This window comes from Larimichthys crocea, unplaced genomic scaffold, assembly GCF_000972845.2.
Source record: "Larimichthys crocea isolate SSNF unplaced genomic scaffold, L_crocea_2.0 scaffold148, whole genome shotgun sequence".
NCBI lineage: Eukaryota > Metazoa > Chordata > Actinopteri > Sciaenidae > Larimichthys > Larimichthys crocea.
Genome location: NW_020852030.1, coordinates 732,242 through 754,576, shown reverse-complemented (window position 1 = coordinate 754,576; position 22,335 = coordinate 732,242). Strand labels below are relative to the sequence as shown.

The 22,335-nt window shown below is 47.4% G+C and overlaps 1 protein-coding gene across 2 annotated transcripts in view; it reads right to left on the bottom strand.

Moving 5' to 3' along the window:
• kcnd1 (potassium voltage-gated channel, Shal-related subfamily, member 1) overlaps positions 1 to 22,335 on the bottom strand; it is a 50,558-nt gene that overhangs the window by 26,612 nt on the left and 1,611 nt on the right. For both annotated transcript variants that reach the window (XM_027275682.1, XM_027275683.1), the window contains exons 2-4: positions 18,524 to 19,611; positions 15,549 to 15,794; positions 12,468 to 13,180 (exon numbers count right to left, since the gene is read on the bottom strand). In XM_027275682.1, the coding sequence (XP_027131483.1) occupies positions 12,468 to 13,180; positions 15,549 to 15,794; positions 18,524 to 18,679 (1,115 nt within the window). In that variant the 5' untranslated portion in view covers positions 18,680 to 19,611. The remainder of the gene's footprint in view (positions 1 to 12,467; positions 13,181 to 15,548; positions 15,795 to 18,523; positions 19,612 to 22,335) is intronic.

Genomic DNA, 22,335 nt, shown 5'->3' with positions numbered 1-22,335 from the left:
ATCAAACTCAGCCTCAGGGAGCGTTCCACTCATCTTAAATCACATCTCTCTGTTTCTACGCCTCCTCCTTCCTATTTTCCACCCTCTCATTTTCTCCTGTATTTACATCTCCCACGCTCTCTCCTCCCCCCTCCCCCCTCCATCTCTCTCTCTATTAACTCTCATGTTGGTCTGAAAGAGGCTCACGTTGTTTCAGAGCGCGTCTAATGTGTTTTATTTGTTTCATTTTGCATAATCCACATTTCTGTGTTTATTTTTACTTCATACGCACACACACACACACGTGACTGAAACAATGTGTGTGTGTGTGTGTGTTTAAATATCACGTGATGTGTGTTAAATGTTTCAGATCGTATCTCATGAAGAGGAGGAGGAGAGCGGGAGGAGGAGAGCGGGAGGAGGAGAGCGAAGGTAAAGCAGGAGATTTTAAAAACACACAAAGATCGACCATTTCCTGCTGTTAGTAACTGAACACGATCAGCTGATAACAAACCTGATCAGCCACCGCCAGTAATCTAACATTCAGACAACATTCAGACAACATTCAGACAACCTCATCATACTTAACAGTGAGCTAGTGTTTCTGTAGCGTTGTCAGAACGTTCCAAAACAAACATATTATCAGTCTGAAGTGAACTAAAGCTCCCTGCGCTGTCCCTTTAAGAAACATGACACCTGAACAATTCATTACGTGTCCGTAACAACAGGTAAAGGACGTCACATGATGTCACATGACGTCACATGATGTCACATGACAGCTCACTGACTAACTTTAACGTTTTACACGTGAAGCTGTGAAGCTGCTGTCTGCTGACCTGGACTGACCTGAAAACCAAACCAGAGAAAAGATGAACGGCACAAACTCTCACTTTACTGTGAGACCACATACATGTCAAATTAAACACTGAATTAATGAGACTATAGAAGAGGACAAGAGGAAAGAGAAGAAGAAAGAAAGAGGAGAAGGGGGAAAACGATGGAGCTATGAAAGGGAAGGAGGAGAACTGGAAGGAGAAATAAAGGAGGAAGAACGTGAAATTAAAGGAGCTGGAAAGAAGAGGAGAGGAGGGAAAAGAAGAAATGAATCTAGACAAGGAGGAAAGAAAAGAGGGAATGAGAGAAGGAGAAAGGAAAAGAGGAGAGGAAGAAAAATGAGAGGACGGGAAAAGAGGAGGAGGAAGCACTCAGACGCTGAGAGGAAATAATTGATGAGTAGAGAAGTTCTCTCCTCCTTCACCTCCTCCTGCATCTCGCTCTCTCCTTCATCTGTTTATCAGAGGCTCGCTCGCCCAGACAGAGCAGCTGCAGCAATTAGGGTCAGAGAAGAAGAGGAGGAGGAGGGAGGAGAGGAGAGGAGGAGGAGAGGAGAAGGAGAAGAAGAGGAGGGAGGAGAGGAGGGGAGAGGAGGAGAGGAGAAGGAGAAGGAGAGGAGAAGGAGAAGGAGAGGAGGAGAGGGAGGAGAGGAGAGGAGAGGAGAGGAGAGGGGGAGGAGGAGGGCGAGGATAGGAGAGGATGAGGAGTAGGAGACGGAGGGAGGGAGGAGAGGAGATGGAGAGGCGAGGAGGAGAGAGGAAGAGGAGCGGGGGGGAGATGAGAGGGAGAGGAGGAGAGGATGCGAGGATGGAGAGGCGAAGGAGAAGGAGAGGAGAGGAGAGGAGGAGAGAGGGGAGAGGAGAGGAGGAGAGGGGAGAGGAGAGGAGGAAAGAGGAGAGGAGGAGAGAGGGGAGAGGAGAGGAGGAAAGAGGAGGAGAGAGGAGAGGAGAGGAGGAGAGGGGAGAGGAGAGGAAGATGGATGGAGAGGGCATGTTGGGAAAAAAGAGGAAAGGAAGAAGGAAACAATATTTGAAAATGTTCAACTGATTTACAGAGTTTATGATGGACAGTGAAGAATAATGCTGCCAACTGTAGCTGCTGTTAGCTCATGTTAGCTCAGTCTGTTAGCCGGACTGTGAGCTCAGAGCACCGGGGGAGTTTTAGACGCTGACGGGGAGCAGAGCCGGTGTCGTGCCAGAACCCGAGCTGGGTTCATAACATCTATGGACAAAATGGCAGAGGAGAGACTGATGGCAGCAGCTCTTCAATTAAATATGCAGCGTCCTGTTGAAACTGATCTGAGGAGAACGAATAGTCAGAGTGTGGCGATCAATGCACCTGAACACATCATCATTCACCTGCAGTTTGTTCATCAGCTGATCAAGTCGGTTCATTGATGAACAGACTCAGCTGATCCAGCACGTGGTACTCTTTAAAAACTGGAGGAGGGAAGTGATGGATGGAAAGAGGGCAGAGAGACGGAGGGATGAAAGTGTGGAGGCAGAAAGAGGCTGGATGAGGATGGAGGGATGAGGAGGGTGTTCACAGGAGGAAGACGAGGCCGCCGAGTGGAACAGTGGGAGGAAGAGGAAGAGTGGAAGGACGGAAAACGAAATGACGGAGGGAGGGAAGAAGTAGAGAAGGAGGGCGAGGTGTGGACAGATAGATGGTCCCTGCAGAGCGTCCAGTCATCTGGAAAACTAGGACACACACACACACACACACACACACACTGAGAATCCTGCCCTCTGATTGGCTGCCAGGTGTCTGTTCATACGAACCTGATCCTGGATTAACTGTTAACACTGAGACTGACTGTGGACGGAAACACGTGTGACCGACCCAGAAAACCTTCATCTGCTCAGAACCCGACCTCCTGATCCACACGGCTCCTCCATCAGCGTCCTCTTCACTCTGCTCCTCTGCCATCATGTCCATAGAAGCTGCTGAGCCCGATTACCTCCTCTTCTTCTTCCTGGTAGTCCATAACGCCTCTGAGCTCACCGCCAAGCTGACGAACTGATCTAACAGCAGCTACAGTCCAACAATAGTCCATAGTCCAACATTAGACAGTGAGGGGCAAGAATCCATTGGGGTTCTTCCAGAACGGGCCGCTATATCTTTGGACCATCAGCCCAAGCTCTAACCACACAGCTGGTACTCTTCCATGTGAACTCGATGAACCCAAAGCTCCGTGTGAGCTCAGAACGTTTCGTCCTCCTGGACATTTATCATGAGCTGCAGTTGGATTTTCCGCCTTGAAACCTTCGAGTCTTTCACCGTCTCATGGGACGAGCTTGTGCATCTGCGTTTGTTTTTCACAGCCAATAGGAGCGCCCTCTGTCTGAAAGCACCTGTGATTGGCCAAAGCCTCCCGTCATGGGCTGAGAACAGAGCCAAGAAGTCGTTTTGTCCGCGACCACTTGAATTATAACCTGCTGAAAATACATTTTTAACCAGTGTCGACAAAAACAATAAAAACTGCCGACTCCAGCTCTAAAGAAGATCTGAACTCTTCCTTTACACACTGTCTTTGTCTTCGTGGGACCTCTGCTCGTCTTTAAAGAGTTTGGTGTCCTCTCTCCCACATCATAACCTCATCCTGATAAAAGTGACAGAAAAAGTGCTGAACTTTGGTTCTGGTACTTTTCTGATGGCTCATATCTGCTCTCACAGACTCGTCTGGATCTCACCTCTGCTCCACTTTCTTCACATTACACTAAACAGCTTAAATATGATCCTCCTCCTCTGCGTCTGTCCTCTTCTTTATTTCTTCTCTGACATTTCCTCCTGTAACTTCAGTCTCTGTAAATCAGCTTAATGTGAAATCTTTGCCGAAGGAAACGAGCCCTGATCCTCCAGCGGAGCTCAGAGCTTTATTGCAGGCTGTGGGGGGCTGATGGAGGGCTGATGGAGGGCTGATGGAGGGCTGATGGAGGGCGGATGGAGGGCGGATGGAGGGCGGATGGAGGGCTGATGGAGGGCTGATGGAGGGCTGATGGAGGGCGGAGGGGGTAACGTAGGTCGACAGGTGGATTAAGACCTGCGAGGTCGAGGTTTGAGTTTCACAGCTAAGATGTAATTTCCTTTGTTCCGTCCTCACTGCTGCTCTCTCATCTCTGAAAGTTTCAAAGAGTCTGGATGATTTATTTTAGGAGGGAGGTGACAAACAGAACCGCTGAGGTGGACCGGATCACTTTGAGGAGGGTTAGCTGCAGGAACACTTCAGTACATCTGGACTCAAACACTGCAGTTCCTGCAGCTTTACTCCGGCTTATTACAGCGCCATGAACCCAGAACCAACACGCTTCAACGTCTGACCACAAAGTCTGAATTCAGACTTCAGAGCTACATGCTAACTGACTGTATAGTATAACTGAAACACATGTACATGAACGTTAAGTTTAAAGCCCCGTCTTGTGTTTTGTCTGTTGGCGTCTACATCAACTTCATTAGAAATCTACTTACATGAAAAACTCTGACTTCCTGTGTGAACGCACCGTTAGAAAAATAAAAGATAAATATTGGTCATGTTACGTACTTCACATGACTTACATAGCCTACATACATAAAGGAGTGTGGAGGATTTAGTGACATCTAGTGGTGTAGTTGCCAATTTCAACCCCCTCACCTCACCTCCCCTCACCTCACCTCACCTCCCCTGTCCTCACCTGTCCTCACCTCCCCTGTCCTCACCTGTCCTTCCTAGCATGAAGGAGAAACTATGGTGGCCACAAAATGCATCAAAAAAAATCTTTGAAAACTCAAGAGATGCATTTAACATTTAACTGCGGCGTTAACAACAAAATTCAACAATCATGAATATATTAATATTAATGTTAGAAGTTTTTCATGACTGAACAAAGTGTGTGTGTGTGTGTGTGTGTGTGTGTGTGTGTGTCAGGGGGATTTGTGGTTTTCCTAATCACACAGACACAATATAAATTACTTTGTTGGTCTGATGAGGAACAATGTGAATGGTGTGTGTGTGTATGTGTGTGTGTGTGTGTGTGTGTGTGTGTGTGTCTGTCTGTCTGTCTCATGGGATAAAAGTAAAAAACCAAATCCTTAATTACATCTTACAATAAATTCCTGCTGCTTGAAGGACAGACAGAGTGTGGACGGGAGGCACGTCGCAAATAAACTGTTGAATGTCCTCGTATGCAAACAGACTTAAGGACACCTGTGGGTCGTTAGGGTCACCTGTGGGTCGTTAAGGACACCTGTGGGTCGGGTCGTTAAGGACACCTGTGGGTCGTTAAGGTCACCTTTGGGTCGTTAAGGACACCTGTGGGTCGTTAAGGACACCTGTGGGTCGTTAGGGTCACCTGTGGGTCGTTAAGGACACCTGTGGGTTGTTAGGGTCACCTGTGGGTCGTTAGGGTCACCTGTGGGTCGTTAAGGTCACCTGTGGGTCATTGACTAACTCTGCCGTTGTGAGTCGTCAGGGTCACGTGGCCCGTCCTCTGTTGAAGGTCGGTCTTTACTCTTTCAAATCATCTTCACTGACTGAAATACAAACATCGTCCTCAGAGCGTCTCTACGTTTGGTAACCCTGGAAATGATCATGTCTGTTTGTCAGGTTGTCCTCTTGTCCTGCCTGTTCACCTCTCAATGAAAATAATCTGAGGCGTGTCGAAAAGACAACACAGTGCTCGTCCCAGCTGGAGGTACAGTTAGACTGTCTGACATCCAAGTCAAGCTGTGGAAATATTCTCAATATATCATCCAGTCTGATATTGATGTTTTTATGTGTAAATCTGTTTTGTTGCCTCCATCCACAGCTGGACGTTGCTCAGCTTCACGTTGCTCAGCTTCACGTTGCTCAGCTTCACGTTGCTCCTCCGGTCTGCCTCTCTGAACCTCACACAGCCACTTCAAAACCCTTGACCATCACTATGAACTGTACGAGCTGCAGCAGCAGACTGTGTGAGGAGGTTATATGAATGTGAGGCAGGTGGAGTAAAATACATTTATTCTCCCTGCATGAATAAAAATGAACATCACACAGTTCAGCTGCAAAGGTCACAGACTGTAAGATAAAGACCTCAGAGGAGCTGCAGCCTGACGTCCAACACAGTTAGTCATTCTCAAAGCTGTTAGTCTTCACTTCATTCATCTGATAGGATTTATGTATTCATGCTGCAGTGAGCATCAGGAGCAAACTGGAGTTCAGAGGAGCAGGGACTCTAACCAGCAACCCTCTGATGACCTGAAGCAACAACAATTAGCATATTCTGATAATTAGAATATTACATAATGACCTGAGCTGTAAATGTCAAAACATAATGTTATACAAGGCTGACCTGTTATATAACACACACACACACACACACACACACACACACACACACACGTTTGGACTCATATTCCCATCATGCCCTGGACGACAATTTGATGTAAAGATTTCAGCGATTCATTTCTCCAGCAGAAAGGTCAAAGGTCACCTTAAACAGACTGATGGAGCAAACACTCAGCTATATGTTAAGTAATGTTAGCATGCCAACATGTTGAACATGAAGTATCATCCCTGTACACAGACCTGCAGCTCTAGATCTGATCCACACTCAGTCCCTGTGTAGATCTGCAGCAGCATAGATCAGACTCATTACAGCGCTGCTGCCAGCTGCCGATCGATCGCACAGTATTGATCAGTTTCACACTGTGGCTCTCAGAGCAAGGCAGCTGGTTTCTCCTGTTATGGATCTGTGGTGGACTGCTCACTCCATTACAGGCCAGGAGGAGGAGAGGGTAGATGTGCGCTCACGTAGATCAGCAAAACCCGACCTGTGGATCACATGACCCCGCGGCCCCACGAGCAGATTCTGGTTCATTCCAGCTCGTCCACATTAGACAGGTGAAGATGCTTCATTAGCTTCGTCTTTTTAAAACTCTCTCTCACTTTTATCTCATGGGTCTCTCTCATTGGCCGGCTCGGTGCAGCAGTCAGTTCAGTGCCTTGCTTCAGGGCACGTTGGCAGTAAAACACATCCGTGTGCAGCAGAGTCAGCGAACACAACAGACACACACAGTTTGTTTATTAGGATTAACTGACATAGAAAGGACACCTGTGGGTCGTCAAGGACACCTGTGGGTCGTCAAGGACACCTGTGGGTCATCAAGGACACCTGTGGGTCATCAAGGACACCTGTGGGTCATCAAGGACACCTGTGGGTCGTCAAGGACACCTGTGGGTCGTTGACTCGCCCTGCCCTCATTAGAATCGTTAAGGTACATGATGGGATGGGTGTTGAACTGCTGAGTGTTTCAGAATGGTCCGCTGTGGCCACAGACGGGAAACGTAAGAACTGTAGACTGAGAACTGTAGACTGTAAGACTGTAACTGTAGGAACTGTAGGAAATGTAGGAACTGTAGGACTTAGAACTGTACGAACTTAAGAACTGTAGACTGTAGGAACTGTGAACGGTAGGACCTGTAGGACCGTAGGAATGTAAGACTGTAGGAATTCTGGACCTGTAGGGAACTGTAGAAACTGTAGGAACTGTAGGAACTGTAGGAACTGTAGGAACTGTAGGAACTGTAGAAACTGTAGGACCTGTAGGAACTGTAGAAACTGTAGGAACTGTAGGAACTGGATAAGAGGTGAAACGTCTTCAAGAAACTAGCAACCATCTTCCATGGTCTGTACCTGCTCCTCCTCATCATGGTCACAGTGGGACTGGAGCCAATCCCAGCTGGGATTAAAATAACATGAAACTGACTTTTGGTTCCACACGGGACATGAACAGCGGTCACCTGTTCATCCTCCTCCATGTGTCGACTTCCTCGTGCTTTATCCTTCGTCAGCAAATTAAAACAGATTAAAACATTCAAATATTCACAGACGCCGTGCGTCCTCTTCCACACAGTTCACACACCATGTTTGTGTTTATTACAGTGGCCCAAAATGGACAAATTAAGCACTGACTGCAGAGAGACTTTTCTGTGAAAGTTTCTGGGTTGAGGTGAGGGGCAGACGCACACACTGTTGTTGGTCAAGAAACAGATCCAATAAAATCTCCGTGATGGCGTCGGCATGACAACCTCGGCAGCCATTTTGTGCTCCAGTCTGTCAGCTGGAGGAATTTTCAGACAGGAAATGGAGGAAACAACGTGAGAAGCTTTCTGCCTCTCTGTCTTTGATTAGATTGTTTTCATTTCTTTCTTTCCACTTTGTCTCTCAACTTTCACTCTGCAGCCATCCCTCCATCCCTCCATCCCTCTCTATTAAAACATTAACAGTGTGAGCCATGCACTGAGATGGTCTATAATTCCATCCAGGCTGTTTTATAAGGCCGCCTGCTACTCTCGCTCTCAGGCTCATATACATCCTGTTCCTAAGAGGAAATGGCTGCTTCCCCTCTTGTTCTTATAAATAATGTGGACGGTAAAGCAAAGTGCTCTGCAGCAGCACAGAGTATACGGCAGAGCAGTAAAGTTGCTCTTATAGACGCTGGTTTGTCTCAGTGAACAGAAGACGTGACTGTTTAAAACTCAACTTTCTTTTTTTGATTCATCACAAATTAACACGCAGAAACCATCCATTTGAATTTTACTTCATGGTTTCAGTTTAAAGAGACGAAGATTTCTCATTAAAGTGAAACTTTAGATACCAAACAAACCCGGGCTGCTTCTACATTTTAGTTGATGGAATAAATTCAGCACTGACTCCACAGACTCTCAGCAACACAGAAACACACAGAGTGAACATCTGTCTGTCAAACACTCCATGTTCCTCCTCTGCTGGATCTCTGATCAGCATCTAGGACGCCCTCCTCATGGGGCACCGATATATCTGTGCTGGGCCTCTGTCACACTGATGAACTCAAACACAGAGCAGAGAAACACACAAGCCAACAGGAGAGTCCACAGAAGGACAACAATGTCCATTTGGTGACGGGACGTGGTGGACGGATGTGTCAAACCCAGGACTCATGAATGAACTTTGCAAACCTCTGCATCTATCAAGACACGACTGGCTGACGAACAGGATGGAGACAGGTGGTGATGAGCTGTTTGGTGAGGACTGATGTAGTTCAGGTGAGAACATCACAGCGTCTGACCGGCTGATCACAGCGTGTGTTAACGAGCCTCTTCCTCTGTTTCCTCTGACATCGTCAGAAACACGACAGCCTGATGAGACTTCCTTCCTGTGGTGACATACACCTTTACTGGTGGCTAAGCTGTGACTGACCGTCACGTCTGGGCTGATGGAGTTTCTATGTTCAGTAACACACACATATTTGAACACAGAGAAACAGTTGGCGAGCCGGCAGCTCCTCTCAGCTGCAGCTCATTGGCTATAAACAGTAAGTGTCCACAGTTTATTCAGAGCTGTATTAGTGTCATCAGTGTCTCACTGTGAGTAAACTCTATTAAACTGATGGTGACACACAGCTAATAAGCTCCGAGAGCTCGAGTCAGCCGGCAGCACGGCTTCCTATTGGTCAGAGAGACGTCGAGTTTTTCATTTTGGTTGGATTGAGTTTATTGTACACTCAGAAAGTGCATGTGCGATGACTGCAGCAGTGAAGGATGAATAAAAGCTTTCTACTTTTAATTGTTCAGCTGAACGCCGTGTTTTATTAATCAGACCACCTGAGGGACTGAGGAGGATCTGAGGTGGAGACACAAACAGATTTCCTGGCAGCAGCAGATCATGTTTCCCCCTCAGATATTGGTTCTGGACCGGCTGCAATGGGTTTATGATTTCACTCGCAGTTTATTTGCACAGTGATGAAACACAGGAGCAAAGCAATAAAAGCTGCATGATGAAAAACAATGAGAACAACGAGAACAAATGAGGAGGACGAGGAGCACTGAGCAGGGAGGAGGAGGAGGACGAGGAGCACACACTGAGCAGGGAGGAAGAGGAGGACGAGGAGCACACACTGAGCAGGGAGGAAGAGGAGGACGAGGAGACAACAACTGAAGCAGAGGAGGAAGAGGAGGAACAATGGAGCACACACTGAGCAGGAGGAAGAGGAGGCCAAGGAGCACACACTGAGCAGAGGAGGAAGAAGGAGGACGAGGAGACACACAACTGAGCAGGGGAGTGAAGAGGAGAGACGAGGGCACAACACATGAGCAGGGAATAGAAGAGGAGGAAACGAGGAGCACACCTGACAGGGAGGAAGAAACGCAACAGGACGAGGAAGAGGAGACAAACATGAGCACTGAGCAGCGGAGGAAGAAGGAGGACGAGAAGCAACACACTGAGCAGGGAGGAGAGAGGGACGAGGAGCACCTGTGAGCGAGAGAGGAGCGAGGAAGAGCCCACACTGAGCAGGGGAGATAGAGGAGTAGACAGGCGCAACTGAGCTAGGGAGGAACAAGCAGGAGGACAGGAGCCACACCACTGAGCATGGGGTGGAACTGGAGACGAGGGCAACCACACTGATGCAGGGTTAAGAAGAGGAGAGAGGAAGGGACCGAGGAGCACACACTGAGCAGGGAGAAGAGGAAACACGAAGGAAGACAGAGAGGACGAGGAGCACACCTGAACAAGGGAGGCAGAGAGGAGGACGGGAGCACACACGGAGCAGGGAGGAATCATGGAGGAAACGAGAAGAGGAGGACAGGAGCACACACAGGAGCAGGGAGGAAGAGGAAGAAGAGGAAGAGGAGACAGGAGCACAACAACTGAACAGGGAGGAGAGGAAGGACGAGGAAGCACACACTGAGCAGGAGGAAGAGGAGATGACAGAGGAAGAGAGGACGAGTAGCACACACTGAGACAGGGAGGAAGAGTAGACGTAAGGAAAGAGGGAGGACGGGAGCACACACTGAGCAGGAGGAAGAAGGAGGACGAAGAAGAGGAGGAACGAGGAGCAGACAATGACAGGGATGAAGAGGAGGATAGAAAGATTGAATCAAAAGATTTGTTCAACGAGCGACACAATATCGTGTTTAAACAAACTTTAGAACTTCAAAACTCCTTTAAACTGGCTGCAGAGCTGTAGCTGCAGGTAGCTAATGTTATAGCACTCTTTGCTAGCCAGGCTGCCCAGCACTGTGAAGCAGAGAACCGCAGAGTTTGGACACCATGGGAAGAAGAAGAAGGAAGAGAAGAAGAAGAAGAAGAAAAAGAAGAAGAAGAAGAAGAAGAAGGAGAAAAAAACAAAGGAGAAGAAGGGAGAAGAAGAAGGAGAAGAAGAAGAGAAGAGAAAGAAAGGAGAATAAAGGAGAAGAGAAGAAGAAGAAGGAGAAGAAGAAAGAAGAAGAAAGAAGAAAGAAGGAGAAGAAGAAGGAGAAGAAGAAGAAGACGGGAAGAAGAAAGAAGAAGAATGAAGAAGAAGAAGAAGAAGGAGAAGAAGGAGAAAGAAGAAGGAGAATAAGAAAAGAAGGAGAAGAAGAAGAAGGAGAAGAAGGAGAAGAAGAAGGAGAAAAGACGGAGAAGAAGGAGAAGAAGAAGAAGAAGGAGAAGAAGAAGAAGAAGAAGAAGAAGAAGGAGAAGAAGGAGAAGAAGAAGGAGAAAGAAGCCTCATACGAATTCCGAAGAAGGCCATGCGCCTCCTGGTACGCAGCCAGAAGGAGCCTCCTTTAATCAGACGGAGCAGAATAAGAAGAAGGATAATAACGCAGAAGTCGAGTTTTCACAGGTTCAGCAGCTTCTTACGGACATGATGGCAGAGGAGCAGAGAGTGAAGAGGACGCTGACGAGGAAGCTTAAGAAGAGAAAAGGAGAGAGTGAGCGAGCAAGAAGCCGCCGGACAAGAGTAAATGTGGGACTGACTTTTAGTGGTTGGTGAGAGCTTGGTGAAATAAAAGGCTGAAAGACAGACGCCGAGCTGGGCTGACTGCTGCTGGACTAGGCAGTGAGATCAGCTGCTGCTGGGGACCTGGATGATGATTGATTATGAGTAATGTAATCAGAGTAAATACTCGAGTACAGCTGATCAGTGGATTACAGTCTGAATAAAACTGGCTTTGTTTCTCAGCTGCTGCTTTACTCCATCTGAACTGTTGGAGTCATTCACTGAGACTCACACTTTACCTCCATTCACAGACAGGTAGGAGTCATATAGAGGAGAGACTGTGCGTGTGTGTGCGTGTGTGTGTGTGTGTGTGTGTGTGTGTGTGTGTTATGAAGCAGTATGGTTGGTTCAGTCGCAGCTTATGGCTGATTCCTGACTCACTCTCTATTTCTGATGTTTCCAAAGGCTCTTTGAACAGCAGATAATAGATCAGTGCTGAGAGCTGCAGGGTGAACACACACACACACACACACACACACACACACACACAGTGAAACACTCTCTCCATCCACATGGCAGCAGTGAGTGTGTGTGGGCGGTGGCAGGGTGAAGATACACCACCGTACTCGAGAAGCAACGAGTGGGAGGCAAACACACACACACACACACACACACACACACACACACACTCACACACACACACACACACAGTTTGGTTGTTCACACTTCATGAGCTTCATGGTGGAAACAGACTGTCAAACTCTCCGTAACCAACAATAATGACACATCCGTGTCCCGACACGCAACAGGGGCGATTACGTTACCATGGCGATGGTATTAACAGCAGCACAGTCATCAGCGGCCCAATGAAATCTGTTTAATGTCACGTATCACAGCAGGCGGCCAACACACACACACACACACACACACACAACATTAAACCCACGTTCACTCACCCGAGCGTCGTCATGGTGACGATGGTGTACCAGAAGGAGGCCGGGATGGAGGTGAAGGTGGAGCCCTTGGTGCCCTTCTCGGCGTAGAACATGACGGTGGCGAAGATGATGATGGCCATGGTGAGGGAGAAGAGCAGGAAGCCCAGCTCGGAGGCGCAGCTCTTCAGCGTGTAGCCCAGGATCCTCAAACCCTGAGAGTGCCGCGAGAACTTGAAGATCCGGAAGACGCGGAAAACCCGGAGCGTGACGAAGGCGCCGCTCACGTCCTCGTTCTCGGGCATCACCAGGCCGATGTAGTAGGGCATGATGGCCACCACGTCGATCACCGACATCACCGAGCGCATGAACTTGCAGCGGCTGGGCGCCGCGAACAGACGCATCAGGTACTCGAAGGTGAAGATGAGCACGCAGGCCGTGTCCATGCAGAAGAAGGCCAGCTGGTACTTCTCCCCGCAGGGAAGGTCTTTGACGCTGCCTTTGGGAGGCCGGCACGGCACCGTCTCCACCACGTTGGCGATGACGGAGACGGCAATGAAGAAGCCGGTGACGTAGTAGAAGACCAGCGCCATGGTGGAGGTGTGGGGGTTCTCGAAGGCTCGCCACAGCCGCTCCCTGGAGGTGCTGTGTGGAGGGAGGGGGGCGTCCATCGCCTCGTTGGCCTCCGTGTCCTCTGCCAGGCGCTCCTGGTTCTCCTTCTTCCTGTCCCGGTATTCCTTCACAAAGACAGGAAGAGGACACAGGGTCAGTATGTGTCATGTCACACCAGGCTTCATCTCTGCTACACAAGACAAGAATGATGTGAAATCTGGACCTGGTGCCACCTGGACCTGGTCCCACCTTGAAGTCAAAGTGCGAGTCTGATCCTGCAAGTTAACGTCACCATGGAAACATCAATGTAATAAGCTTCAGCTCCTGGGTTATCTGGTAGGTTAGTGTCACTGACGCCATAGAAATGTGAGCAAACATATTTAATCTCACTCTGAATTATTCGTGTGCTGGTTGTAATTGTGTTTTATCTTCACACTGTTTGCTCCAATCAGCCTGAAGGAAGTTAAAGTTCCTCGTTAGCTCAGTGTGATCATTTACATATAATAACATGCTGCATGTTCAGCAGCTTCTCCCGTTGGCTCCACAGTCTACAAGGCAGTTAAAGCCAAACGCTGAGAGTCAGTGAGAACCAGCAGAATATGTTCAACCACAATAAAAAGCATGCAGACGGTTTCTCGTGGGAAACTGTGGGCGAAGTGTCGAGCGACTATAAAAAGAAACCCAGAAACAGTTGAATTAACAAATCAGAGGAAATAAAGATCAATTAGTCACTCCTGACTCATCGGGCGGGTTGGTTCTAAACATATACAGATATAAAAGACAAACGGTGAAGGTGATTTGTTGCTCTGGGAACTTGTTCACGACTCGTTAAAAGAAATCACTTACAGCTACGCGGCGTACAAAGCTGCAAATCAGGAGCAATAAAGATCCAAATCAGATTGTGTTTGAGCTGCATGGTGTTTCAGAGGGCTCATCACAGCTGTCTTAATGAGCTGCAGTTTTATAATGGACTTTGAGAGCAGCGCTGGTTAGTAATCCCCACAGATCCATCGATGTTTTGACACTTTAGTCATTTAGCTGATGATGCTTTTCTCCAAAGAGACTTAATGAGTGCAGCAGCAGAATAACCAACACTACAGTCCACGGTTCCTCCAGGAAGAAAAGAAAGAAAGTTACAGCGACAAAAAAACTAAAGATGTTCTTCATCTTTACTGGACAACCAACAAAGAGCAGCAGCAGCATCCGAGACGAGCTGGACTACGTCCGAGTTCGACATGAGTCTAAAAACATGAAGAGCTGTCAGAAATATGATTCAAGCTGCAGGGACGTGTTTAATCTGAAGCAGCTCAGCGCTGATGATTCCAGTCGATCTGAATGTTAGTCAGGGTTGGATATTACAACAGAGCTCCTGTAATGATAATAGCTTACAGCTGTTGCACACTGGGCCTGAAATGAGATTCCTTTGTGGAAATGATTAATTTTTCATTTAGAAACAAAACTGTATCTCTCCTCTTTAATTTCATTTTATGCAACTGGTCGGCCCTGGAGCCCCTGCGCTGGCAGCCCTGATGATATTCTGCTTTCTTTGTCGCAGTGGACTACAGGCGAGGCGATCGCCCCCATGTCTGAACAAATGGCAGCAGAAGTGCCTCCAGGATGCTCCTGTAGTAGATAAAACCTCATGAAGTGCCCTCGATGGTGGCTGCAGTGCTTTATAATGTGTATGAGGCCACATGCAGCCGGAGCCCTTCTTATATTTTCCACCTCAACCAAAGACGTGGACTAGTTCAGAAACTACAGCAAACGCATGATGCTGCCTCGGCCTTTCTCTAAACTAACACAGATACCATCAAACCTTCAAGCTCAGTGGACGGGCGTTGAAACCTGTAACACTGTTTGGACCAGGTAAAGGGACGATGGAAAGCTGGTTGACCTCCACAGGTTTTCAGAAGAGGCTGAAACTTTAAACTGACACTTGTTGACAATAAATGCTCCAAAATTAGGTTTGATACCCAATTCTTGCAGTTAGTGATCAAAAAAGTCAAAAACAATTGCTAAAGTTGGGAAATGGCCGATGTCTCTGGGCAGATATGTGGGTTACAGATAACTTCCTCTGCAGTCCAGTTAACAACTCTATGTACAGATTTCTGCACATGAACACAGAAACATTTAAAAAGCTGAATCAACATTAAATGGTTGAGAGATCGTACTTCAAGATTTCTCTCTGAGATTGCGTTTCAGCCAAAATGTTTCTTCTCTTGCGACCGTTTACCTGCAGGCAACCAAAGCTCGCTCAAACGTGATTGGTCAATACTTCTCAGACTGCAAACGGAAACCAGAATGATCTTACTCCTTTACCCACAGATTGACCATAACACAACAAGCAGTTTGTATGACTAAACTAGCTCCATGACAATGTCTAAAAACTAATCAATTATGTTTTCTTTATACGATGCAACAATATCAGTTCCAATCACCTCAACTGTGTTTTGTGAAGACTCAACAGTTCACTGAACAGGAAGTGGATTTTACCTCCATGCAGCAGTCTCCAATGATCTCCGGCACGATGCCGTAGAAGGCGAGCTCTTCATCGAAGGCCTGGACGCACTCGTGTCGCGGGTAGTGGAGTTTCCCGGTACGGTAAAAGTTGAGAATGTGTCGGAACATTTCAGGGTCTCGGTCGAAGAAGTATTCCTGCGTGTCCTCGTTGTAGAAAAACTCCTTCTCTGAAGAACCGAGCAGCGTCTCTGGATAACGGTCCAGAGTGTTCTTCCATGTCTGAAAGAAAAGAGACAGGATAAAAAGATGTTTTTACACTTCTGAGGATTAATGTCAGCGTCTGCTACTGAACACTGAACAAGACGTTAAACTGTTTTATTATTGCACATTAACAAGTCAAAATGCGAACTGAACATTTGCACAACCTCTGAGACCAACAGGGACTAACGTCACAGTACAGAGGTGACTGTGGTTCAGAGGTTCTGTCGCTGTGTTCACTGTTAGACCGGACACTGCTGGTTCAGAGGTTCTGTTGCCGTGTTCACTGAAAGGTAGACGCTGATGCTAGGTCACAGTGCTAGCTGCAATCATAAAATCAGTATCAGTATCCAAATCCATCGTAAACATGTAAAAATGAGGAAGTGAACAGAACTCTGTCTAAGTCTGGGTTATTATTGGTCATTGCATATTAAAGGCGAGTATTTCTGTATCTTTGTGTTTCTATAAATATCTCCAGAACTTCGAGCTGCTGCGTTTTGTTCTGAAAAATTAGGACAAAGTCACAGAACTGACAAGAACTTAGTTCTTGTTCTGCCACGGCAGCACAAAGCACTTTGTTACTGCTCGATTCCTGAAAGCTCCGGAGATCTATTTTTGTTGTGGAGCCATTTTGTTATTATTTCAGCTCAAATGAACGTCAATGCGCTGATTAGACGTACAGTATGTATGGCCTTCAGCCTCACAGGAAGGAGAGGACACTCTACACTGTTTACACACAGACACTTGGACGCTCATTGAGCTTCATTAAGAAAAGACTTTTATGTTTTAATGAAGCAGCCTGTCCATTACAACTCTATGAGTCAATGACGAGTCCCAGAGAGCAACGTCCAAACAGAAAGCTTCAGATTCTGTTTCCAGGCCTTTAATGGAGGCTGGAAGTGGAGGCTGATCTTTGCTGGATGAATTCTTGAATATGAATCACTTCTGGAAACAGTTTGCAGCAGTTCTTGTTAAGACTGAGACGTTGTCTCGTCAAAGACCTGAAAGACCGGCTCTACCTTCCAGATTCCAACAGATCATTTCATCACCTGACGCTACAGCAAAGCTTTGGTTCTCGTACATTTGTGTTTTTGTGATTGCCCAGTTTCTTTTTTTAGCCTTTTTCAAGCTTTATTTTTGACAGAGACAGCTGAAGAGTGACAGGAATGCGGGGAGAGAGAGAGAGATGGAACGGCATGCAGCAAAAGGCCACAGGTCGGATTCGAACCCTGGGCCGCTGCCGAACCTTCGTACACGGGGCGGATGCTCTACCAGCCGAGATAATCAACACCCAGTGATCGGTCACTTTCTAACCCTGTTTTTCTTGGTCATATCCGCCACATCCAGGCCTGAAACCTTCCTGTTCATCCACCTCATCGCTCTCTGATCTCCAAGAATCAAACCACCTCATGATAAACTGTTTTCACTGCATCATGTTTGCATTTTGTTCATGATTATAGCAACAAAGTGCTGTAAATATGAAGCTAAACCATCATCAGACTATAAGACAAATCCTAAATCTGAGCATGAAAACCTCCTGCATGAGTAATATTGTATATCTGCTCACACACCAACAAAAACTCTGAATGTATTCAACAACACCGCTTGTGTAACTTTAATGTTAGACTACTTGTATCTACAGATCAATATAAAGAACACAAACATCACAACACTGAGATTAAAGTCGAGCTTCAACATGAGCAGACTCTGCCAGAGCTGGAGAAAATGAGTTTGGAGACAAAAAGAAGAAATATTGGAGGTTATTGGACAGACGTCCCTCGGTGTTACACCGACTCCCTTCACAGCTTCAGCTCAGCACAAACGAATCCAGTTAATCAAATTTAAATTAAAGGAAGAACACAGGGTTTATTTAATTTATCATTAATGTAGAATGAAATCAGAATTGACAGATCCTCTGCAGTGTGTGAGGGGAGCAGCAACATGAAAGACATCAGAGGGAGTTAATGTAACTTTAAAATATTAAAGATTCAAATATGTTCCACTCAATAAAAAGAAAGTGTCTTCTACCTTCATCAGAGGAAAACTGGTGGAGTGTCTGAGACTCCATGAAACAGGAAGGAGAGCTCTGTTTACATCCTTATTTATATGTTTCCTGTAAAATCGCTCAGATATGTAAATATCATGGATACTGATTGGTGTTTACAGCAGCCAATAGCAAGTGTGCATTACACCCCCACGGCAATGCATTGCAGCCAGTGCCATGAGCTAGCATCAGCGTCTACCTTCCAGTGAACAGAACCTCTGAACTGGCAGTGTCCAGTCTAACAGTGAACACAGCGACAGAACCTCTGAACCGGCAGTGTCCAGTCTAACAGTGAACACAGCGACAGAACCTCTGAACCAGCAGTGTCCAGTCTAACAGTGAACACAGCGACAGAACCTCTGAACCACAGTTAGCTCTTCACTCCTGATCAGTGTTTCCATCATGGAGTCTTTAAGTCACCTCTGTACTGTACCGTTAGTCCCTGTTGGTCTCAGAGGCTGAGGTCCAACTTCCTGCATTGGCACCAAATGTTGGTATTGAAATGAGAATTGGAATCCTGGAGTATGAGGAGGTCAGAACTCCAGCAGGATGAAGGACACAGTCTGGTGTTGGTCTTGGTCGGTTGAGCTTTGACCTCCTCAGACATCAGGACTCGTGGCAGAGACTCTAAACAGCCTCATCGTCCCTGGATCTTGGACTTGGATAACTGATGGCCTCAGTACCGTTCTGTATTTGGAGAACTCACCTGAAACCTGACCCCGCTGACGTTGACGTACAGGATCTCATCTGATCTGGACGAGTTGTCCACGGGAGGTTTGGGCATCGTCTTCTTGGCCAATGGCAGCCAACCAACCGCCGCGGCCCGCGCAAACGGCAGCCATGTCGCCACGCCTGCCGCCATCTTGCATCAGCGCGTCCCGCCCGGAGAGAGTCAAAGTTCTGTCCTCGGGGTGGGCGGGGTTAATGGACTCGAGGTAAACACCTTAACTAAACCTCGCTCACTTCGTGTGGCGAGACAGGAAGTGGATGGCCATGTGGGGGGATGAGGGGGAGGGGGGAGGAAGGGGGAGGCGGTCAGGTATCAAGCCATGAAAAAAACGCGGTCAGGAAGCAGGAACGCCGATGCATCTGGCCTGTCTTTTATTTTGACGAGTTCCTTGTGAGGTCCTGCTGGTGGGCGGGGCTGGAGCCCTCCAAAATAAAAGCAGAGCTCCTTCTTGGGCCTGCAAGACGACCCTCAGGGCAAGACTTTTAAAACTCCCAGGAGTACTTCCTGTTCCTGTTCCTCTGCAGAACTTTGTGTCGCCGTTGAACACTCAGACTCTCCTGACACAGTAATATTAATAAAGTTCTGTTCTGGTCGCAGCTTTATTGCTGCTGGGACCTGAAGAAGTGAATCCAGGTATGAAGCGTTACAGCTGCAGTCTGAGCCCGCCCTCTCTCCCTCTGAAGACTGATGTGTTGCAGCGCCGCAGCCTTTCAAATTCTTATTAAATTGTGATGATGGTTCCTGAAGTTGCAAGATAGACAGAATGGAGTGTTGCTCGCTCGCTCTAAGTGTTTCTGCTCTGCGTGGAGATTATGGATGAGCAGCCTCCTCTTCCTCTCTCCTCCCTCCTTCTGCTCCTCTTGCTGTTTTGCCCTCTCTAATTTTCCTTTATCTGTCTCTGTTTTACCGCCTCCCTCCTCCCTCCCTCTCTGTGTCTCTCTCTCTCTCTCTCCTGGTGGAGGAGGTGGTGGAGGTTGTTTGGGTGGAGAGACAGCAGCTTTGTGTCGGAGAGCAGGGAGGAGGCGACAGGCCGTCCCTTTACTCCATGTCCATGTAAGGCCGTCCTGTCAGAAAGAACACAAACAGAAAGGAGACAGAGAGTGAGAGACAAACCAGGAGGAGAGGAAGGGAGGAGAGGAGAGGAGGAAAGGAAAGAGGAGAGGAGGGAAAACAGAGGGGATAAGGAAGGAGGAAAGGAGACAAGGAGAAGGAGAAATGGCTTTGACAGAAATGTAGAAACAGGAGGAGACAAGAGACAAACTGGAAAGAGGGAGGGACGGGAAATAAGGAGAAGGGAGGAGAGGAGAGGGAGGAGAGGAAACATGAGATGGAGAGGAAACAGGAAGATGATGAAGTAAAACATGACGTGCTGCAGGTGAGAGCGTGTGACATCATCAGTCTGTACGATCATGACGACTCAGCAGAGTTTAGTTTGCTCGTGTACGACACACACACACAGACACACACACATACACACACACACACACACACATACACACACACATACACACACACACACACACACACACACACAGTAAATTTTCCAGTTTGTGTGTGGATGAATTATGAATGAACGTTTAGCCTGACTGGTTTCTGCCTCAGTTACCACTAAGCGCACACACACACACACACACACACACACACACACACACACACACACACACACACACAGGCTTGAGGTGTATTTCATAATAATATTTCATCTTTTTGCATTTCTCGTTAGATTGTTTCATTATTTGTATTTGTGTGATGATCAGCTGCTGTCACTGTGATTAACTTTATCTACACTCACACATTTTTATTATTTACTTTGAGAGTTCGTCAGCACATCCCCGCAGACTGTCTAAAACCTGGACGTAGTCTCCGTGATGTTCATGTCAGGTTACTTGTCTCAGTCTTTCTGTCCTCCATCTGTCCGTCCTCTGTGGGAATCCCTGCTGACATCATGTGTTTTCTGAGCACATTGGATATTTATCCTCGGCATCAGCTCTGGGATCTCACCGAGCTGCTGTTGCTGCTGCGGCTTCAGCCCTGGAAGTTTCCGGTAATGGGACGGCTGCTGGTTTTTATGGTTATTACTTTGTGAGAGCTGAACCTGAGTCAGTGGATTTCCTGTCTGAAAGAATCTCCTCGACCTCCTCGAGAACCATCGAGGGCGGCTCCAAGTGTGGTCAATGCAATTTAGAGAGAGTTTCCACGACTTCCGAGAATCAAAGAACGACAAGTTAAAAAAATAAATCACCACCCAGACTCAGGAAGACTAGTTTAAATCCTGCTGATGGGGAGCGGAGCCAGTGTCGTGCCAGAACAGGAGCTGGGCTCAGCAGCCTCTGTAATAATGGCAGAGGAGCAGTGAAGAGCACGTTGACGGAGGCAGCTCACAGAATTTAAAGTGTATGAATCATCACAGAGAATAAAAATACTTGGAATACTTTTAATATTTTTGATTTCAGATCATCTTCCTGACGTGGTCTGAGTTTTTGCTCATTTCACATCAGTTCATCTAAAGCTTCAAACTAACGAGTCTGTAATGTGCAAACAGTCGGAGACGAGGCGGATCATGTGTCTGAACATCTGTCTGTATGCTTCCAGTGTTTATGCTAAGCTAACGCAGCAGTGTAAATACAGCTGTGCTGGTCGGACACAAAGGCCGACTCTTTAAATAGACTTTAGATCAACAGCTCGGCCGCCGCTCCACACGGCACCATGATTCCAATCTGTGATCCACGTTCTGCACCAAATAAATCAAACGACCACGTGTTCGTCTCTGAAAACATATTTCAGTTTGTTTTCTGTTACATTTTCAGCTTCAGGTGTTTGAAATCTTTGTCCTGCTGCTCTGAACTGAGCGTGATCGATCAGTGAAGGACGGCGACACGTCTCCGATCACCGATCGATGGAACGGACGACGAGGCGAACACAGGAAGGAACTCTGAGGTAAGTGTTTCCTGTCTGATGATGAACACATAAACACTGTGATCAGATCATGTGACCTCCAGCAGCGCCGCGGCCCGGTTCAGAAGCGCCTCGCCCTGTGCAAACGTGGAATATTCACAGATTGAGCTCATGAAGCTCATGAAGCTCATGAAGCTCTCGCTGTGCTGGAGTTTGAAGTCACGGAGAGAACGCACCAAAGCAGACATGACGGAGACGTGTCCGCTGGTTTCCCCTAAGTCCTCCTGGTCCACATTAAAGGACGCCGACTCAACTCAACACAACTTGTTGGACAAACGTGGAGACAGATCAGCAGACCACGTTAACAACGTGACATCTGTTCAGGTCAAACATGAAACCTGTTTATTTGCATACACAGCAGGAAGTGAGTCACATGTGCTGACAGGTGTGTGTACTGAGAGCGGCTCACCTGTGATCACATGATCACCGGCTCACGTGTTCACACCAGGTGTGATCCACCTGAAACACGTGACAGGAAAAAAAAAGTGTCGCACTGCTCCTTTAATGTGAACACACACACACACACACACACACACACACACACACACAGTGATGAAGAGCACATGGCCGGTCAGTCTGAGTGTTTGTGTGAAACCATTAGACGACTATCAGTGAGCAGCACTTCACTGCAGCGCGCACACACACACACACACACACACACACACACACAGGAAACAGTAGAAAACATCCTGATGAAACAGAAGAAGAAGAGTAAACGATGCGTTTAAAGCAACGACAGTGAAACAATGGACGCAGTGATGTCACCTGAAGCTTTGTGACCACGCCCACCTGTCAGTCAAAGCGTCCACGCTCTTAACCCTGCATAACTTTAA